Source organism: Lissotriton helveticus, chromosome 7 (assembly GCF_964261635.1).
Source record: "Lissotriton helveticus chromosome 7, aLisHel1.1, whole genome shotgun sequence".
Classification (NCBI taxonomy): Eukaryota; Metazoa; Chordata; class Amphibia; order Caudata; family Salamandridae; genus Lissotriton; species Lissotriton helveticus.
In genome coordinates this window covers 824,508,462-824,530,717 of record NC_136068.1, presented here as the reverse complement: position 1 = coordinate 824,530,717, position 22,256 = coordinate 824,508,462, and the positions used below count along the sequence as shown (strand labels likewise).

The window sequence follows — 22,256 nt, the reverse complement described above, 5'->3', positions numbered from 1 at the left end:
TGTTTTCGGAGACTGTGGGGTTGGAGAACTCTGTGTTGAGAACTCTGCTCTTTACTGCAGTTGAAACTGGCCTCAATGCAGGTGGCAAGGGTATTCCTTTTCATCCTCTTCATGAGTTGGTGATATTGGTTGAGCGATGTTTTGAAGGAGGTTCGTTCTGTGATGTCCTTGGTGGTGCACCATCTTCTTTCGAGTTGCTTGTAGTTGCGTTTTGTAGTTCTTAGTTCCGTGGTGTACCAGCAGGCCTGTTTGGCGGGTCTCTTCAGTTTTGCAGGCTTGATGGGGGCAATTCGGTTAGCGCACCCGGTGATCCAGGAAGAGAAGTTCTTGACAGCTTATTCTAGTTTGGTTGAGGTGTTCGGGTGGGAGGAGTTAAGGGCATTGGCCCACTGTCTCTCAGAGACTTTGCCCCTTCTTCAGTGAGGGGTGCTGAGAGGTCTGGCGGTGGTGCCAGGAGGGCTTGTGATGGTTAAGTGAATGATGGTGTGGTCTGTCCAGGTGAGTTCGGTGACTAGCTGTACTTCACTCTGTCAGTGGTCGTGAAGATGGAGTCGAGTTTGTGTCCTGCGATGGGGTTGGTGACTAGTTGAGTGAGGCCAAGGGTGTTCATGCTTTCAAGGAGGTTGATGGTGTGGGTGTCATCCAGGTCCTCCAGGTGGAAGTTGAGGTCTTCAAGCAAGATGTAGTGCTTGGAGTGAATGGTGAATGAGGCGATGAGATTGGAAATGGCTTCACAGACGCTGAGGCAAGGGCCCAGAGATCTCTAGGTGAGGGTGCCTCTGATGGTGGTTTTGCAATCGGTGTGGAGTTGGGAGTTGAGATGTTCCATAATCGGGGTGACGTAGTCTACGGTGGTGGTGTACTGGATGGTTTCCCTGTGGATGACTAAGATTCCACCTCCATGTTTGCTGACACGGTCTCGTGTGTAATTTCGTAGCCGTTGGGAGTTGCTGAGGCAAAGTCGGGCACAGATTAAGGGTTTAACCAGGTTTTGGTGAGGAAGATGATGTCTGGGTGAGGAAAATGATGGTGTCCCATATCTCGCTGGTGTGCTTACAGAGAGATCGTGCATTGAGCAGAAGGCAATAGAGATGTTTTTTGGTTGGCGTGGCAGTGGTTGCCATAAGTGAGGGTGCTCTGGTGTTGCAGGTGAAGCGGCATGCAGGCGAAATGTTCTATAGAGGGGAGGTGCGGCAGCATCTGTTGTGGGTTCCAGGGTCCTGGGCGTGGAGCTTGGTGGCTGAGAGCCTGGCTTCCTGGAGCTGGGCGTGGTCCAGGCGCAGACATAACATGAACAAGGGTTGGAAAAGTAAGATCTTAAAAAAGGTTGAGGAGTAAAGGTAGTCTCCACCTTCTAGCACAGGGGTGTGACCCTTTGAATTGTTCCACAGTAAGCAACTTTACACTGTGACCTATACCCCTTGGGTCAGAACATGCTCTGGAGATGAATAGAGGAAAGAGGTTGGTAAGGAGCGTATGAAGAGCGACGAGTCTGCTCAGATGAGGAGGAATATTCAGTTTGGCAATCGACGTGCAAGTTAAGGTTTGAGATTAAACTGTGATTAGAATTCCCCGTGACCTGGTGGGAAAATTATAATATTCTGCATAACAAAAGGGATTCAAGTTATTCAAGGGTGCTGTCAAGTTGGAGAATGGATGAATATGTAACCTTAATCGCGTGATTGTGCTCAAGAAGTAATTGTGTTCCGAGTCTCCTGCATTCTCCTTTGTTTCTCTTCTTTTACATGGGTCTTTTTTCTTTTCCGGTTTGATTTTTATTCATTTTCTTTCCCATTTTGGTTTCATGGGAAGAAGTGGCGTGCTATTTTTTATTTGGGGTAATCTGTCTTGTCTTTTTAATTTTGATAATGGAATGTGTTTGGCATTCTGGTCTGCTGGAAAACCTCTTTGATGGGGTTTGGAGATTTCTTTTTTGGAATAAACCTTTTCCTTCACAGAAAGCTTGTGGGCACGTTTTCATAGGATTGATCCAACAATGTTTATGGCACATTTTAGATGAACACTCCATGGCATATACTTGGAGAACATTGTATGGCACATGCTATGAGAACACCTTATGGCACATTACATATAAGCACTTTATGATACATTAAGTGTAAGCACTCTATGGCACATCCTACGAGAAAACTGCCTGGCACATTCTGATATAGGATAATATAACGTTACCCAGTGGTATATTCCAGGACAGCACCCAATAGCATATTGTAAGAAAACACGTTTGTAGCACATTCTTTGATAATACTCCAGTGTGCAATTCTAATAGCGTACTCTATGGAACAGTCTATGAGAATATGGAAATGATATATTGTAAGATATTCTTTGGCCCATTCTATTAGTACACTCTATTGCACATTCTACTGAAGCAATCCATGGCATAGTCTACAAGAGCACTCCGTGGTACATTTTAGGAGAGTGCTTTATGCCACATTCTACTTGAGCACTCTAGGGTGCATTCACGGACAGCACTATGCGGCACATTCTAGATTACTCATTGCAGATTCTATGAGAGGAACACTGGCATCAATTTCTGGGAGACCAATGATGGTATATCAGGGGTCATTCTGTGGCACATTGGTGGACAGCACTCAATGATACATTCTATGGCAGGTCCCATGGCTCTCGGATTGACGGAACTCTAGGACTAATTGCTTGAGAGCACTCAGTTGTAAAATGTTAGCTCTGGCATAATATTTAATTAATGGGCACTAGTTTTGAGACTGATTTGCAACATAACCAAGAAACTAGCTGAAGAGTATGTGAAAAAATAAAATGATGCAATGCTAATGTCATAATATGTGAGACTGTATGTGTGTCTTGATTTTGTTTATTACACAGCAGTTCTTTCAAGTTCCAGTGCCATATAGGTGCAAATAAAGGTTTGTTTTGAAAAATATTGTAGAATTCGGTTTTAAGTTGTAACACTGGCCAGTGTTTGAGTATGGCTGACTGAGGGCAAGATTTATATTTTGGCAGTAAGCATACTTAGTCGCCACTGAGTATGGTTACAGCCAAGATAATGGTTCACCCCCACCCATTTAGATGCGGGCGGACCATAGGTTTAATCAAGGAGGAGACTATTCCATCTGTGCCGTCATACAACCGCAGGGCTGTTGGAGGCAGACCTGTAATTCCGCCCACCTGATTTAGATGGGTGGAATAAGCGGTCAGTTTTCACTGCCCGTCACCCGTAGGAAAACCCTGGCGGTAAGGGACAGGGAAAACTGCTAAATGTTCACCTCGTCTTGGCAAAAGACTCCTAGCTGAGGGGAACAAAGTCTTTTTTTTCCCAAAAAGAAAATCTCGTTTTGGGATTCTTTTTGAAAACTAAAAATTAAAACTGTTTGGTGCAGGGATCTGTCACGCTGACGGAGCCCTGCACCAAACAGTGAAATACATTGACAGGAACCGCCGTGACAGCAGTTCCTGGCAATGCTTTATAAATGACCACCAGCTTGGAACTCATCTATAAATTTAGGGGGCTGTCCCTCCACCAGGATGACGGAGTAGTTTACTCCTTCACTCTGGTGGAACAAGGAATTAAACCTGCCCATTAACCGTGTTGCTTTCTGTAGAATTCTTACACACACATACATATTAGATGGATTATTCGGTTTGTGTTTGAACCTTTTATTCTGGTTATATTGTACACCCTGTTTTAAAAAGGTGCCTGCATGTTAAAAGTAAAGATGCGTTTTTGATAACAGTGGAAGTGCAGAATGACTTTGGTTGTGTGGCCACGTGAGGGTGGAACGGTGCTAGAGAGTAAAAATGCAGTGTGAGTGCTGGTAGTACAATTCTGAGGGTGGTACCTCAATGCTGGGTTGGTAGTACAGTGCTCAGGGTGGAATTGTACTGTTGGTAATTATGGCATGTGGAATGGTGGTACAGTGGTCTCTGTAGACTAGTGCAGATGATAGTTTGGCAGTGTTGGGTGGGTGCTGAGGTGTTCAGGGAGGCAATGCTGTAGGGTAGTGCAACATGTGTGGCCATGTACAAGTGACAGTGTGACAGCTCAGAGGTGGGCATTTAAGGGTCCGAGTTTTGGCTGGTAATGTGGTAGTCAGGAGGAAAATAGTGTAGCGCAGAGTTAGTACAGTGGTTGGGGTAACAATGCAGATCTGACCAACATAGTGCAGTGCTGGAAAAGTTGTGTGATACGGTGTGCGGTAACATTGGGCTGGATTACTAATTGGATGTAAAATGTGGTAGTGGGGTGCTGTGGTTGATACAGAGGTGTTGGAAGTGCTTTTGTAGCAATTTGAGATAGTAGTGGAGTTAGGGTTACCGGATAACTCCATGGCATCAGAACTCAACTTTACCAGTAACAGGATTTCCTTTTGGCCAAATTGAAACACATCAGAAGTAAAGAATGGGCTGATTTGGCAATTGAAAGTTCTGTGCTGGAAACAAGGTGTGCAAAGTCACAAGGAATCATCTAGTAACCCTAAGTGCAGGAGTGTAGTGCAGTAGGTGATGGTGCAGTAGTGTGGGGGTGTTAGTGGGAGGTTGTTTGGTGCTAGCAGTGATATTGCAGACGAGGAGCTAGTTGCAGAGTACTGGAGCGGAGTACACAGTGTTGGGTGTCTGTGCAATACTATCAGTGATAGGGCAGTGGCAGGGTTGTAATGCACTGAGAGTGATTCTGTAGTGTTGGGCCATGTGTGACAAGTGTAGGCACATGGAAATGAAGAACAGCAGTGCATGGATTGTAGCGCAGTATTGTGGGTAAACAAGTACTGTGGAGATAGTGGTGTGAGGTTGCGTGGTTGTGTAGTGTAGGCTGATACTACTGTGTTGGTAGGGTTGTAGAGTGGTGAATGATTGTTTGCTACTGTGGATGTTAACACTGTTCTTGTGGGTGATAGTATAATTCAGGCATGTGGCAGTACACATCCGTGACTTGCATATGAAGTCCACTTCGAGAAACGTGGCGTTTCTCGAAGTGGACTTCATATGCAAGTTGTTACAATCATCGGGGGGACTACCTATTTTGCCAGTATCAAGTGGCGCTTTCCGTATAACTGATGCTGCTGTCGCGTTTTTGAACACTACGACATAGTACTAAACAACAGAGGTGTTCTCTACTTTCTTGGTTATATGAAAACAGTCTACCTGTTAAAACTCCCCATTGCAGTTTGTTTGTGTCTACAGACAGCTCGATCCGAGATAGAATTCTTGTCTGCCTTATACAAGTCGCTTTAAAACTCAAAGAGACGCCGTGACCTTACAACGCCTTTTCTACAACCTTTAGCCTTGAAATAGTCGTCTCAAGAAAAAACACGTGTCGGCTGTGAATTTCTCTCTTTCTACATGTCAACTGTGATGAAGATTTGAAAATTAAAGACTTTTCTACTTTTTGGACACATTTTTTGAATTGTGCCATTTATTATGTCACGTGCTCTCCGGCGTACTTAAGTCATTGTGGCAACAAACTTTTGGGTTGTGCTCTGTCTAAGTAAATATTTGTTCTTGATTGTACTGTGGGTTCTCCTACATACATTGTGACACTGTGGATGGCACGGTGTCAGACATTGAGCACGCTGGAGAATATCCCTGTATATATATTTCTTGACTGTTGATACAAACTGTTACAGAGGTGCTGGCCAGAATATACCATTGCCATCTTGTGTCTAGTGTATCTTTCAGAGAATATCTAATGGTGGGTGAGGGAGCGGTGTCCCTATGTTGCCTATACTCCTTGTCAAGAGGCCTGACTCCAGAAGTCCCCATTATGGAGTACCTAAGCTCCTCCCTCGTGAATGAATGCTACAAATTCATCTAATTAGGTATAGCTTTGCCTCTGGACGGAGTGACCTCTTTGTTTATTATTCTCCCTCAATACTTTTTGTCAAAATTGTAACACAACCAGAATGTAGGTTGATTCCCGGCTTTTCCCCTAGGACTGCTATAAAGTATGGTGCTGCTCCCCAATGCACACTAGTTCACTTGAGACTAGTGTTGAGGTACAAATAAAAATGTATGCCAACGATAACCCCCGGAGAATTCTAATGTCAACCTTGACCAAGATCTTCTGGAATACGGACTCCCACAGTTCCACAGGGGCATAGCTTCAAGAGGGTGTTTGGGTTGTGACACTCCTCCCACAAATAAATGCATCCTTTGCTTGGCAGTTGGGTCTTGGGGTCCTGATTTGGGTCTGCTATGTGTATGTTCGTTTTTCTCATCATTCTGATTTGACACAGAGGTTCTAACCTGTTCATTGGATTAGGAACTTAAGTATATACAGTGACCAGTTCACCAAAAAAAAGCAGTAAATCTGCACCCATAGACGTATTCCTTGAATGGATGCAAGTTTACTCCTTTTTGGAATTCACAAAAATTGTCAGCAACAGGCTTGAAAAGCTGTGCTAGTCTCAGATTTCCAGGCATGCTACTTGCAATCACACACCCAAAAGGTGACGGGACGAATGCTTGCAAATAGTATAACCACTGGCAATCACTCCGGTTAGCATTCCAAATTCTTGTTTCTCGTCTACTCGGTCTCTCCAGACAGAAGGATTGTTTAATGTTTGATGCACGGTGTGAAGGCGGATAGGGTGGTGGAGGACTTTACGTCAGCCATCCTGTCTTTACTCCACCTGCTAAATTTAGAAATGTCCCCATCATTGCGGTTACTGTCAACTTAGGAAATGTTTGACAGACGGCCCCATCAAACATGACGGCCAGTTGTCAAACTTTTCTAAAGTTTTTATTTTTCCTGTAGTGGGAGTCTGTTTTTGAAAAATAAAAAATTAATGACTCCTTACCACAAGAGCTATCTATCATGGTGTGGATTTCATTTTCTTTAGTTTTTTTTAACTTTCTCTTACAGGTAACGGGCAGTTCTTTTTTTTAAAAATTAAAAAGCCATCCAACCGTCCACTCAAAATAAGATAGAGAGTTGGAGGGCTAGCCTCCACCATTGGCCCCTACTCCCTCAGGCCGTCGGAGAAAGTTTTACACAACAGAGTACATTTTACTCCATCTGTGTAAAACCTGCAGTCCACCCGACTCAAGGTCAAGCATGCAGACATTGAGTTTGGAGGACACGTTACTGTGACACCGCAGGGATGGAGTACCCTGTCCACCAAAAACTAAATCAGCCCTAGAGGCTCATCTAATGCAAATCAGTACTGACCTAGCTCATCGTGGGAACAGTCCATCCAAACCTTGGCCATTTCACCCATTAACCACGACGTTCACTGCTTTTTTAGTTGGGCAACTTGAGGTACACATCTCCTAAATTTCAGTGACTAGGCTATGCCCCTGTAGTTCTACCCAACTATGTGAGGTCAGCATACTCCAAAAGGTCCTTTAAGCAGAGACATATATTCTACACATTTTCACACTTTACAATCACACAAATAAAGAAATCAGAAAATGTGCTAAATGAGATAGAAGCTAAATAGATGATGTTTTTTCTGATAGGAATTGAAAAACTATAACTAAATTACTAAAAAAGAGGCACAATTAGACTAGTTAAAGATTACAATGCAAAATCTAAATTAAATCTTCACATATTGGATTGCATAATGTTACGTTAGCCCATAATAAAACCTTTAACTTGTTAGGTGGCATAACTTTATAACTACAGTCACTCTTAAGTGGTTTAATGGAATACTTATACTTTTCCACACATCCCTTGTCCGCCCCACGCAAACACAAATTCAGAGAACACCTTCCACAGACTCCTTGTTAAAATCCATGTTAGAGACCTTTCTTTTCACAAATTGCATTTTTAAAACTTACTTTGCCTCTTGCGTAAAACCTGAGCTTATTTTTACTGTGCATGAATGCATTAGGCACTTGCTCCAGGCTCGTGTGCTCCGACCCCGGCCACCACAGCTGACGCTGCTTGAGTGGAGGGCGGACACACACGGCCTGACACTCCCCCTGGCACGTCATACGCCTCGGCTAGGAGGCAGGCGGAGCAGTACATAATCAGCATGAAACTAACGCGCAGCAGGCGAGCCGATGGCGCGCCAAAGGCGCGCCAAAGGTAAGCCCGCCTGCGCCCATCCGCGCCAGAACGGGCCCAGGGACAGGAACCTCCGCCCCTACTCCCTTGGCGCGTTTATACTATCCTAGGGAAACTCTTCTCCAATTTAGACAGGCTCCACAGCCTCAATGTGCTCAGTCAATCTCCATTGGGAAACAACAAAGCTACTGCTCCCATTGCTCTTACAAATTCTCACTATCAGATCCCCGTCCCCCAACATGCAATCAAATCGGGATGGCCCTACTGAATTGCAGGTTCCTGCCTAAACATGCTGTGGAGATCTTCAGGACCTACAGGACTCCTGCCTTGAGTTCTGTTCTTAACAGAAACTTGGCTCTCCCCAGATGCCGACTCAGACGTTGTTCAGGCTCTGCCCCTGGGCTACCTGATTTAGATCCTCCACCAGCTCTTCCAGGAAAACGTTCCGTATCGTAAAAAATCTCTTAAAAATTCCCGACCCTCCACGCCCCCCTGATCCCTCCAGTCATCGCTGCAACGAACTGGCTGAATTTTTCACAAACAAAATTCAAAATATTCTCACATCCCTCCCGCCCAACAATTCCCATCCACCTCCAGAACCCTGTCCCTCTGCTCCTCAGAATAAAGACCCTAGCCTAGAATCATTCTCTCCAATCTTGGAGGAAACTCTTCTTCCCATTCTACAATCAATTATAAGCAGCTCCCCGCTAGATCCAGCTCCGCTACATATATTAAAGTTAGTCTCACCCTCCATCATCCCCCTATTATCAACCTGATTAACGTCTCCCTAGCACAAGGCACTGTTCCCCTTAACTGGAAGAGGGCCATAGTAAAAGCACTTCTAAAAAAAAAGCCCCATCTGGATCCTACAGATCTAAGTAATTACCGTCCCATCTCCCTCCTGCCTGGGATCAGTAAGGTGGCAGAAAAATGTGTCAACCGGCAGCTATCCGTCTTTCTTGAATCCAGTGACTCACTCCACTCCTCACAGACAGGCTTCCGCCCCGGTCAGAGCACGGAAGCTGCGTTGCTTGCAGCTGTGGAAGAGGCAAGAAAGATCCACGACTCAGGAGGATCCGTAGCTGTGATCCTGCTGGATCTAAGCGCAGCCTTTGACACAGTGAATCATAACACCTTGGTTCACCGGCTCAGGGGAGTGGGAGTCACCGGTACTGCCCTGTCCTGGCTGAAATTCTTCCTTCAGTACAGAACCTTTCAAGTTCTTGAGGGCAACATTAAATCCCAACCTACTCTGCTGCACTGTGGAGCTCCTCAGAGCTCTTCCCTGAGCCCTACACTTTTCAATGTTTACATGTCCCCCTGGAGAAAATAGTTACCCCCTACTGGTTCAAACTAGTCACTTACGCAGACGACACCCAGCTGATCGTATCTCTGAATCATCTGGATCGCTCCATTGAAAACCTATGTTCCTGTCTTAAAGACATCACTGTTTGGATGACCAATTCCCACCTCAAAATGAACAGTGGGAAAACAGAGATTATGGTATTAGGCAACCAATCTAACTTCTCACCAGAGACCATGTGGCCATCCTGCATGGGACCAGCACCTATTCCTATATAAGACATAAAAAGTCTGGGAATATGGCTCGACCATGACCTCACGTTTGAAACCCAAGCTAGGAAAATGGCAGACGTCTGTTTTGGTCTCCTCCGAACAACACGCAAAATCCTCCCCCTGCTTCCCCCTGAATCCAGAAAACTTCTCATCCAGGGGCTTATCCTGTCCAGACTGGATTACGGCAATGCCTTATATTTGGGTGCCCCCAAAACAGTCATTGCCAAACTCCAGGTAGTTCAGAACTGGACAGCCAGGCTTCTCACAGACATACAGGAGAGAGTCCATTTCAAATCCTTGTGCACCTCTCACAAGATCCTTCACGGCAAGGCCCCCCCTATTCTTAAAGACATGTTAAGATCAAACAAAGCCAATAGAAACCTCCGGTCTGACCACTTACATTTAGCCTTCACGCCCAGAATTAAGAAGGCAGTTACAGGGTGCCGTCTCTTTTCCTACATGGCTCCTAAGCTTTGGAACGCCCTGCCTCTTGCCATCCGCAGTGAAGCCAACCTCCTTTCCTTCCGAAAGCTTTTGAAAACTTGGCTGTTCCCTTAACACCCATCAATCCCGCTAGCACATTCTCCAGCGATGGGATACGCCCGGGTAGCCACCCGCTTTATAAATCCTCATTTCATTTAATTTCATTGTAGTCTTTATGATATTTTTGGAAAATATGGCACCTAGACCAAATAATTTCCCAAAGACAAAGAAAGACAACCATATCCATACCTTCCAACTTCCCCACACAAAAGCACATCCCTTCCCTAACTAAAGAACCTCCAGATACTTGACGAGTTCCACTGAGAAAACTTTCATAATCTATCTACCCTCTTAAAGATGCAAGAATCTTCATATTCCATACTTTGCCATCACTCAACTTAGTTGAAGTCGTCAAAACTTCTGTCACTTCAAAAGGACCCTTGAATTTACAATACAATCTAGTTTGGAAGTTTTTTTCCCTTTTCTTGTCCATGCCAATATTCCCACTTCAGTTTTGGCATTTTTACTTCATGTCTTTGCTCATAATATATTTTATACACACCAATTTAGGCAACCATTACACAAAATTATTTCCAGTATATGACACAGATTATCCTTTGCAAAAGCTTCTCTTCCTCTCATTATGATGAATGGTGCATACCCAGTCACTGCAGGAGTAACTCTAATGCCAAAAGATTTTTTACCTTCCCATTTCCAATTTGTATGATTTACCCTGGCAAGGGGAATTAGCCCCTCCAGTGAACCGGTTACATTTTTCCACAGCAACATTTACCGAAGAATGGAATGTCTAGTCAAAGACACCATTCTTCTTGATTTTTTTTAAACATTTCAAATCTAAACTGGCCCTTATTATCAAAAATCATCTTCTTCCTTGTTAGTCCTTACCTTGTGAATACTTCATCCAAAAACTGTAGGACGGAAGAAACATCAGATCTAAAAATGATCTTAACATTTACCCACTTAGTGAAGAGCTACATAGCACATGATAAAGTTACCCTCCCCCACTTTCATCCTAAATAAGACCCAGGAGATCCACTCTAACAGTATTCCATGGTAAACCTGAACACTTAATGGGATTCAGTGGTGGTCAGAAGGTTCGATAAGACTTATCAGATTTGCAGCATTCAACACAATTATGTGCCGCTCCCTCTATGTCACCATCAACAGCCAACCACCAACTAGTGCTTTTAATCCTTTTTCCGTTCAGAATACCGAGATGTCCCTCATGACACAACTTTATAATCTTGGGTCTGACACTACTTGGAGGAAAAACTCTACCACTTCAAGATATAACCTGATTTATCATAAAGTTCACTTTTCACCTCCTAGAAAACCTTTCATATCTCTTCAATGCCCTTCTTTTCTGGTTAACCACCACTCACAAAACCACTTACTTGCTGTAAGGTTTCATAATTTAAAAAACAATCAGGTTTTCTAACAGTATTTAACTCCTCATCATCCACCCATGCAATTTTAAATTCATCCCAGGCAGCCACCAGACACTCCTTTATAGGTAAATTCATCTCCTTTGAATCAGCATGTACTGATACCAGGCTCTTAAACAGAAAAATTGCAATCCTGTGACCTCATTGAAAGTCTTTGCTTTTACTAGACCCTGAATGGTCAATACCTTTGTAAGTGGTTTATGATCAATTTTGACAATAAACTTATTCAACATATGAAACACCTAAAGTGTTCAATAGTCCATAAACAACCTATATTCTCCCGTTCTTTAACTGAATACCATTCCTCAGTTGAAGTGAGAGAGCATAAAGCGAATACAACAGCAATTTCATTACCACTACCTTCAATTTGACTCAAAACCTCTCCAAGATGCCGTTGAACTAGAATCAGTAGTAATGAAGCTCTTAGAGCTAGGGTCAAATCCTTAGAAAGGCTCAGCCTAACAAACGTCCCTTTAAACCATGTCTAAACTGCATTACAATCATTCGACCAAGAAACACTGCATTTTTCTCTGGAAATGTGACCACACTCTTAGAGTGAAACTCCACTATTCCTAAGAAGGACCTTAGATTATCTTTGCACCTGAGAACAGGAACATACCTGATGGCATCCAATAATTCCCTCTTAGGCTTAATACTCTGGCGCCTGAACTAATGTCACAAATACATGACTGCTCACACAGCAAACATGAAAAAGTGTTCTGAAGTTAAACCTTTAGAGTGCAATGTTCCCAATACTTTTGTAAGGGAACTGTGAAGCCCCTTCTTGCTACATTTCATGACAAAGATATCATCATGAAAGAACAAAATGTTCTCAAGACTCTAGAAAATTTCGGACATCAGCCTCTGAGCCAGAGCTAGTTTGAATAGCATTCGTTTGAAGCGTGAACACCCGAACGTAGTACAATTTCTCTGTTTCTTATGTAAAGGCACCTGGTGATAGGCATACAATAAGTTGATGACAGAAAAATGACTATGTCCTTTAGTCGCTGCCGATAGATCATCAATTCAGGGAAGGGGGGGTTATCTACAAGAATATTTGTATACAAATTCCTTTAAAAACACACACACACACACACAAATCTTATTTACCGTACGTGCTGTAACCAAAGGGGAAATCCAATCAATGATGTCTTCACTAAGAAGCTTTTCCAACTGCAATTCAACTTCATTTTTAATCAAAAAGGGAATCTTGTAAACCTTATAAACAATGGGCACAGCACAATGCTTCAAAACAACCCAATGGAAAAATCCATCCAAACGCCCAATAGTGCCTAAAAATATGGAGGAAAACTCTCCAAGCCCTTAGCAATCTCCCCACTTTCTTCAAGTACCAGAACTTGTTCTAGGGAATTTTGATTCCAAACCATATCACAAGATCTTGGTCCCTTCATTTAAGAACTTCATTCAAGAAATTCAATTAAGTCCCTGTTCAACCACATACAACTTTTCAATGGGCTTCATCCCTATGATTTTAACAGTAACTGTCCTAAACCCCACCATAGGAATTGGCTCCCCTTTAAAATCATTAGGGTTTACATCTGGGAGTTCCATAATATTACTAGGCACATTCATAAATTTCTTTCTCCATACATTCTGGTCAACAATTGTGTAAAGCGAACTAGAATCCACAATAATGTTCATTTTAACTCCACCAATTTTTATCTTAGACACAGATTTCCTTTTTGACCCCTCAACACATTGTAATCCTCACTAACACTCAGAACATAGACTGGATTAGGAGGATAAAATATTATTAGTCTTTTTTTTAGCATACTTTGGCAAAATGCCCAATTCCATTACAATTTGAGCATTTCTGTCACTTCGTCAGTCATTTCATTCTATTAGACAAATGACCTCAGTTGTCACACCACTCCAATACTCTTTTTCCCTTCTCTCTTTTTCTGTATTTGTTGTTATCACCCTGTGCTCCCTTAATTTTCTACATTTTCTATAAACATTACAGACAGTTTTATCATACACAGCACCCTATAGAGCAGCTTTATCGCGTCTACCAGATAACTCAAATTTACATATAACGTCTTTTAAAACAACATCTTCATGAGTCCAACTTTTTTCCTGCAAAGACACATTATTAGTGTGCATGACTAACTGGTCTCTTACAAACATATCATGAAGATTGCCAAACTGACAGTTCAAAGCTAACTTCTTAAGTGCTGAAACATAAATCTTCAATTGGTTCATAAAGTTTTTGCTTACTCTGCATTTGTTGAGTAGTAGTTATCTAGATCATTAAAATAATTTTTTTACATCTGTTTTATTGTTTTTCTCTTGTAAAGTATAAGCAGCAGAGTACTAAGAGAGCAAAAAAATGGCATGAAAAGCATAGAAACATCCAAATCATTCTTAAATTAATCCATTTGATCAGCATGCTTTACTTTTTACCATCTAGTTTTTTTGTCTTAGACACACTGGCCCAAGAGAATGCAAAAGTACCCCTTTTCACTTTACACTGATAAACTCTGTTCCCCAGTAGCTGACCTGGCCCTAGAAGGATTTGCAGTGGAGGAGTAAAAACATGTGATCCACACACGGCAGAAGAATATTTAAATTGAAAGAGATGAAAGCCCAAAACAGAACTAAAAACATATCATTTTGTTCATCACACAGAGAAAAGTAAACATTAGGATTAGTGTGCTCACTCAAAATAACTCTTGGAAGAAAGAAAACGTACAAACTACAAAAATAAAGTACCTCAAGAAGTTGTGCTCCTCACTGCATAAACAGGCACAAATAAATTAGGGAGGATCATGTGCCAAGAGTGCTTGTCACTGACGTAAGATCTGTCTGCGAAGGTGTGCCAATCACCATACATACAACCACTGATCAAAAGCAGGAGTTAAGGAGTATATTAAAGATATTGCTATGCCGAAACTCACGCCAGAGGTGGCACTACTCTTAGAAGCCGACCTTTCGGTTGAAGAATTGTAGACGGCTATTGGCTCCCTAGCGTCCGGTAAAGCGGTGGGGCCAAACGGGATTCCCATCAAACTTTATAAAAGAACTGCGGATTTAACAGCCCCTTTCCTTTTGAACATGTTCCAAGACAGTCTCGATACTGGAGAACTGCCACAAGATCAGCGATTGGCTACAATCATAACGATCCCTAAGCCGGGTAAACTCCCTGAGGATTGCAGTTCATACCGCCCAATATCTTTGATCAATGCTGAAGCCAAAATACTGGCCAAGCTACTGGTGCTGCAATTGTCCCCCCATCTATCGTCTCTAATACACCCCGATCAGTCCGGGTTCATGCCCCAGCGGAGCACAGCACTTAACCTATGGCGATTACAAGCGGTGTTGGCTCGGAGGTCTTCCATTCAGGAACCCGCAGTCATTCTCTCCCTGGACGCAAGTATGGCGTTTGATGTGGTAGAATGGCAGTACTTATTTGCAGCCCTGCGACACTTGGGCTTCGGTCCAAAGTTTTGTGCCTGGATTCGCCTGTTCTATACTAATCCGCTGACGCATGTTGTGGCCAACGGGCACATTTCAAGGGACTTCCCGCTGTCCCATGGGACACAACAGGGGTGTCCACTGTCCCCATTATTATTTGTGTTGGCTCAAGAACCACTGGTGGCGTGGATTACATGGGAACCCTCAATCCGTGGGCTTCGATGGACCGACACTTGGGAAGATTGCCTATCATTATATGCGGATGATGTACTACTATATTTAGCCTCCCCATAAAAATCCATCCTAGAGCACCTGAATGTGTGCGAAAAATTTGGTCGAGTGTCAGGATACACTATTAATTGGTCCAAGTCCGTACTCTATGTGCTGAGAGGTCCGACACCATTGCTACCTTCGGATTGCCCGCTGCGGGTTACTGACAAGGCCTTCAAATACATGGGCATCTACGCAACACCTGACCCTAACGAATTTTATGAGAAAAATCTAAAGCCCCCACTAGAGCGATCTAAGCACGATGCAACGGTCTGGCGTAGTCTTCCTCTCACGCTGTTGGGCAAGGCAGCGCTTTATAAAATGATGACGCTCTCCTGTTTTCTATATGTCCCCGAAAACACCCCATTCCCAATCCCACAGGCCTACTTCAAAGCCATAGCGGCTGAAGTCTCCAATTTATTACGGGGAAACAAACCGGCACGGATGCTCAAGACAAGCTGGTACGTAGCTGGTACGATGGGGGGATAGCCCTTCCAAACGTACAGCTGTATTACTGGGCGGCGCTTCTTAAAATAATTAACTTCTGGCTGCATGCCCCACATGACGAACCTGCGTACCAAGCGGACAGGCAGGAATTAGAGGAGGACGGACTGATGTCAGCCCTATATAGCAAGCGTATGCCCCCCTCCTTGATTGGCCCAACAGCACAAACAATTCACATATGGTACCAAGCGCAGGCTCGATTAAAATGCTTAGGAGCTATCACGCAAATGATGCCACTCTGGGACTCACATAGGCTTGGGCGACTTCGGAATAGTAAAGGATTTAAAAACTGGGATAATATTGGTATTTCCACAGTTGGTGATCTCTGGAAGAGGGGAGTGGTGGTCGAGGTTACACACTTAGAAGCCCAGTATGGCATGGCACAGACAGAGAAGTTTAGGTATCTCCAAATCCGGCATGCGCTTCAGGCGATCCTAGCATCAGGCACTACCATACCAGAGGCCACTCCATTGGAGGATAGACTCCTGACGGAACACATGAATAGAAGGGCGACATCCTTTATGTACCGCAAATGAGTCAACAATTTGCCAGATCAGACGCCCAAGCTGTGACAAAAAATGGTCCCGGGATGTGGGCGACTTCGACGAGTCGGAGTGGCAAGAGGCACTATCATCGCCACGTGAAACGGCCATATCCTCACGGCTCAGATTGGTCCAACTCAAAGTATTACACCCCAAGTAGAACGACACTCTATGCAATAGGGAAAGCTCAACACCAATACTGTTTACGGAAATGTGGGGTGGAGGGTACATTTTTTCACACCTTCTGGAATTGTCCTCATATCGCAGCGTACTGGGCTAAGGTAATGCGCACCATATCTCAGACTGTGGAAATTTCGATACTGCCAGAACCAAGACGCTGTCTGTTAAATGTGTGGGAGCCCAATGACCTCACCCACCAAGAGCAGGATTGGGCGATGCTAGGTATTACATTCGCTAAGCGCAATATTGCTATGTTGTGGGGGTCATATGAAACGCCTATGCTCCGGAAATGGTGCAAGGATATGGACGAGGCAATGATGGCCGAAAAGGCGGTTTTTATCCATCGTGGTTGTCCCCGAAAATGGGAGAAGGTATGGGGAGCATGGAATAAGTTTAGAGGATATATCTGTGACCCACCTGAACTCGAAGCAGATGATGTATCCCCATAGCATGACCATGATGTCGGAGGGGTCGGGGATGAGGGCCAGATGTACTGTTCTTTCCACATTGTTGATAATGAAATGTGTAGCGTTGCTTTGCTATATAGCTCTAATTGCAGCCACTCTTGAATATCTTCTGAATGTTTGTTTGCCCTGATTTTCAAATCAATAAAAAAATGTACAAAAAAAAAAGCAGGAGTTAAGGTGTGCCCATTGTAAAAAATGTACAATAAAATTGAATATCAACTCGAATTATGATGCTCCTAGGGGGTTACGGTCACCGATGACAGGCTGATGAGAAGCTGATGAGTGAATTGAATAGTGCTATCATTTAGTGAAGACAGTGTTCATTTGGTCTTCAAAATGGCAGTCAAACGGCATGACCCTGCATCTTCTAATACCACAGTTGGCTTCACATGTGACTGGACAGCAGCGCAACACCGCATTTCTCTGTACCATTCTTTCTAGGTTGACTTTACAAATCATTGAATCTCAAATAAATATGCGTGTGATCCAGCAAATGAGGAACGGTCAGCTGCAGAAGTTACATGCACCACTAACAGGTAACAGTCATCACCAACCGTTAAATCCTTGCAATCAATATTCTACTGATAGAATAAATAGCTGACAGGCATGGAATAAAACAAGTTAGAACAGTCCCTTAGGGCTTCAGTAACGTAGTCTTCGGTAATTATAAAATGTACCCATCAGTGAAGCTCACAAGACTTCAAATTGAACTCCTGACTGCAAAGATTACTTCCAAGGGTTTCATGAGTTTGCTTTCAAGCTCACCAACAATTTTGTGGAGTGCTGCTCACAAGCACAGGCATGAATCACTGAAGGCTAGCCTTGAAGTGCCAATAAAAGTTTATTTCAAAGACAGCCCTGGTAGCACTCCTGACCCCTCCCCCCTACCCCCAATCAAGAACCTCAGGAATTCGGACTCCCACAGTTCTAACCAACTATAGGAGGTCAGGACATTCCAAAAGGAGCTGTATTCTGAGGCATGGATACTACAACAGCGTGTGCATCAGGTCACCTTAAAAACAGCCATGACTGCCACTGGCCATGGGTACCATTTTTAAAATCCATATGTATATGTCATCACGCCATGCACAACTTCGGTCCTGTCTTGATCAAGACCCCTTTCCACAGGTTTGCTCCTTTTAGCTGCCTCTGCGTCTTTCCATCCGCTTAAAGTTCACATCATCATTCATCTCAGACCCAGTGGGCATCCTTTTTTATCTTTCGCCCAAAATTTGGAAAACTCTCCCCAACTAAGAGAAGCATCTTTGGGTTTGCAAATATATAAAACCCTGGCTGTCTGCTTAATCAATCTGTTCTTTGTTGTGGGCTGCCTAGCAGGGTTCGGCCTAAGGATATCCTTATAAGTCACAAAAGTGACAGAGCAGCATCCTTTTTAAAATGCACGGTTTGTGAAAGGTTCGTCATGACAAAGGGAGACAACTAACCCTTGTACATATAACTAATTAAACAGATCTTTTAACAAACACTGGGCATTCTCCATGCCCATCCTGGCTCATATGTTACAAAGGAGAACTGTGAAGAATCCATAGAGGCATCAACACGGTTGCAGACCCAGGAAGTGAACATTCACCTTTGAATTGCACATAGAGGTGCAACATTGGTAGGGACGTGTTAGTTAAAGGAAATCATACCCATTGCTGGTTTCTTAAGAACAGTCTCCTCTACTTTTCAAAGGGCTTGGGGATCACCTCTTCAATAGAGCTTGTAAACCGTTAAGGCCACTATTTCATCCGCCCCTCGTAAAACCTTTCAAGGTACAAGTGGGACAAGGCGAATTTTGCAAATTATCCAGTCACCATGTGAGAGGTCAGAATAAAACTATGTACAAAGCATTCCTCAGCAAAGGGTACTTTCATACTGAAGCTAGCAACGATGATGACTTTGAAAAAGTGATCTAATTTTTAAAATACTTTATGATTACTTGCTTCTCTTCAACAACAGAAGAACCACAGTTAGCATACAGATGCCACAAAGCAGATTGGAAAAACAGCAATGACATTGATTATTCAATAAACAGAGGGCATTCTCCATTCCCAAGCTGGATAAAACATCATACCGGATAATGTTAAGGGAACCGGAGGCCTCAACTCAATTACAACCCCTGGAAGTGATCATCCACCTTACAATCGCACATAAAATTGTGACATCGGAGAATAAGTGGTAGTCGTCAGAAAGTCAAAACCCAATCCTGTTTTCTTCAAGAACAGCCTCCTCTACAGTTTAAGTATGTTAACCACAACAGCAAGTGGAACGGTCTATTGCCGGGTTCATGAAAAAAGATGGTACTGGTAGGTCATATGCCCACCCTCAAAATCTCCTTTGAAAGAGATACATATATTCCCTTTTGGAGATGATTTAAACAAACGCAAACTGTTTTTCAACAATATTTGCAAAAGTTCCTAGAAGCAGAGGAAAACATTAAAAGAATATGTAGCAAAAATGATTTGTATTTAAATTGACCAGTTTTAACATCTTATATGATAGCGTGTTAGAGAGAAAGGTGCTGTAATCAACGCGAGTGACCAGAAAAAAGCGTGCAATAACTGAAGAGCCAATGGGAGAGGGGCTGGGAACTGCCTGATCGCGTGCTGGAGAGAAAAAACAGCGTGCAATAACTGAAGAGCCAATGGGAGAGAGGCTGGGAACTGTGTGATAGCGTGCTGGAGAGAAAAAACAGCGTGCAATAACTGAAGAGCCAATGGGAGAGAGGCTGGGAACTGCGTGATAGCGTGCTGAAGAGAAAGCCGGTGTGAGTCAGCTGAAAAGAGCGTGCTATAACTGTAGAGCCAATGGGAGAGAGACGAGGACATGGGTGTTAAAGTGCGCGTGAGGGGAGAGTGAAAGCCGTGGGCAGTGAGTAAATTAGGGGAGGAGAAATGCCTGAGGCGCTGCGCACGCTAGGGATGGCCGTGGGAGGGAGGCTTGTCGCTTTGATGTGCACGCGCTTTTTATGTCAATGCGCTTGCGCATTGAGCTTGCTTTTCACAGGCACTGCATGGAATCCCCATGGAATCGCAGGATGGTTAAACTCTGTTTAAGCCCCTATAGTCTCGCTTCGCTCAATGCGCATGTGCATTGACAGGCGAGACCTAAAAATCAGCTATTATGTATAAGATAAAATGTACATTTCATACTCAGTTAATAGATAATCTCCTGGTTTTCCAGGCAAGACATAAAAAGTAAGCTATACTATAACAAATATAGAAGTCAGGTAATGATTTTAAAATGAACAGTCCTGGGCGACATTGCCTAAAACCATATCTGCACATAATAGTGAGTATAAATCTTTTACGATAATCCGCATACAAAAGAAGCCAATGTGCCAATTAAATTGGGTGGATACACCATGACAGGGAGGAAGATCATAGGGTGAGAATATTCCTGATGGGTATGCCAACATACAGGTTATCAGATTTGTGCGAAACCTAAGAAGGATAAAACTAGGACGTTGATTTGTTACAGACAGCAAATATGGACCACCCCTTCATCAGTAATCGGTCCCTCTAAATAATAATTTACTGTATATTTTAGCCTATTGAATTAAAATCTTTCCTTTCACCAAAACAATAACATTTTCTTATGAAGAAAAGGTACCTGTAAACATCGCACAGAAATATGGACTGCAGGCTGCTAGGACAACACGGTGGGCATCAATCTCCACATCTTCTGCCACAATTACTACATCACAAAGCATTTTTTTACTGAAAAAGAAGAAAGAAGAAAACAAAGTTTTTCAAATGCATTGGAAGCAAAGTACTATTGAAAGACTTGCAGAACTTACCGAATGAGAAAAGAGTAGAAAGAGTCAACCAAATAGGCCCTTTGTGAGCTATTTCAGAGTCTACTAAATTTGAGCACAGGAAGGTAAAGGTGTCCTTTAGCCAAGTCCCAAGATCAATGTCTCGTTCGTATGGATCTCAGCTGCATAAGCAGTAAAGCTTTAGGGCCTGATTAAGAGTTGAACGGTACTGGCACAGTACAAACTCCACACAGGTAAATACCGGTACCATGAAGAAGCACCCTGCTAGTACTGTGCAACTATGAGAAATCCCCACAGAATGGGAAATGACTGTGGATTCAGTTTCTCCTGATCAAATGCCGTATGGAATTTCAATTTCCCTGGGTATTAATGCTACTATTTACCACCTGCTCTGAGCAGTATGTAATTCGATTTGATTAGATTTCTTTATTCGGATAAAAACCATATCCATAAAAGTGTGAATCGCATGAAATCAAATTCAAATACACAAATTCATAATAAACATGATAATAATATAAAACAAGTTCAACAAAAACATTATTCACAAGTAAGAAAATTGTTAAAAACACATACAGCAGTTTTCAAAAAAAGGAGCCAGCTCAATTCGTTGTTGTCATAATGACGATATAAAAAGCCAGTGCAATAAAACATTCTTCATAAAGTGCACATCGTGTTGCGGGAACAATTTTCAGAAAAGTGCCCACTCGAAAAACTAGTTGGTCATCTTCCAGATTGAGTATATTCCTATATGCAGCTTCTAGATGAACAGGTGAAATTCTTTTTTAAAAACAGTATTAAAAGCCATTTCGCCTATTTTTTTATTGAACTTGAAGAAAAAGAAAAAGTGTATTGTCGTTTGTCCACTCCAGCCAACACACAGGCATGGCAAGGAGTCTAGTTTGGCATTGTACCCGAGGGGAGAAACAGAGCGAGAATTTTACTGTGCCAGCCCTTAAACAGAAGAGGAGTCCCCTCTCCCAGCGGCATATGGGTTTTGTAAGTTAACTAGGCGGCAAGTACAAAGTGTGCTCAATAGTCATACAATTTGCAACAGTAGGTTCTTTGACTCTCTATCAAGTCTTGTCTCACTGCAGTGTGTGTATAGTGCTGTCCGGAGGGCTTTTTTGTTAGGTCTCTCTGAGCCAATGCGCTTGCGCATTGCTCTGGCGAGATTCTAGTAAGCTGTCCGAAAAATCTGCAAAGCGCCGGATTAGACAGTTCATGTGAGACAGGCGCGTGCACGAGGCCAGCCACGTCACACACCGCCATTTGTCTGTGCCTCGGCATCATACTTCAAAGGCTGCCGCTACCCCCAATCAGACTTCAAAGGCTGCAGCTCCCCCGCCCCACGCATCAGACTTGTAAGGAATGCGCTCCTGCTCCCCCCCACAGCAATGCCGAGAGCTTGTTTGTAATTGCTCACATTACCAAACTCACCGTTTGCACGATTACTGCCCGCACCTAGCCGCAACACCCTCCCTGCCCGCACTAAACTATTACTCCCTCTTAGAATAACCTCACCTTCCACACGATCCCTTTTAGTAAGCTGACTAT

At 43.3% G+C, this 22,256-nt stretch overlaps 1 protein-coding gene across 2 annotated transcripts in view; it reads right to left on the bottom strand.

Moving 5' to 3' along the window:
- KLHL3 (kelch like family member 3) overlaps nt 1–22,256 on the bottom strand; it is a 574,547-nt gene that overhangs the window by 388,911 nt on the left and 163,380 nt on the right. For both annotated transcript variants that reach the window (XM_078653303.1, XM_078653304.1), the window contains exon 3: nt 20,537–20,643. In XM_078653303.1, coding sequence (XP_078509429.1) covers nt 20,537–20,643 — 107 coding nt within the window. The remainder of the gene's footprint in view (nt 1–20,536; nt 20,644–22,256) is intronic.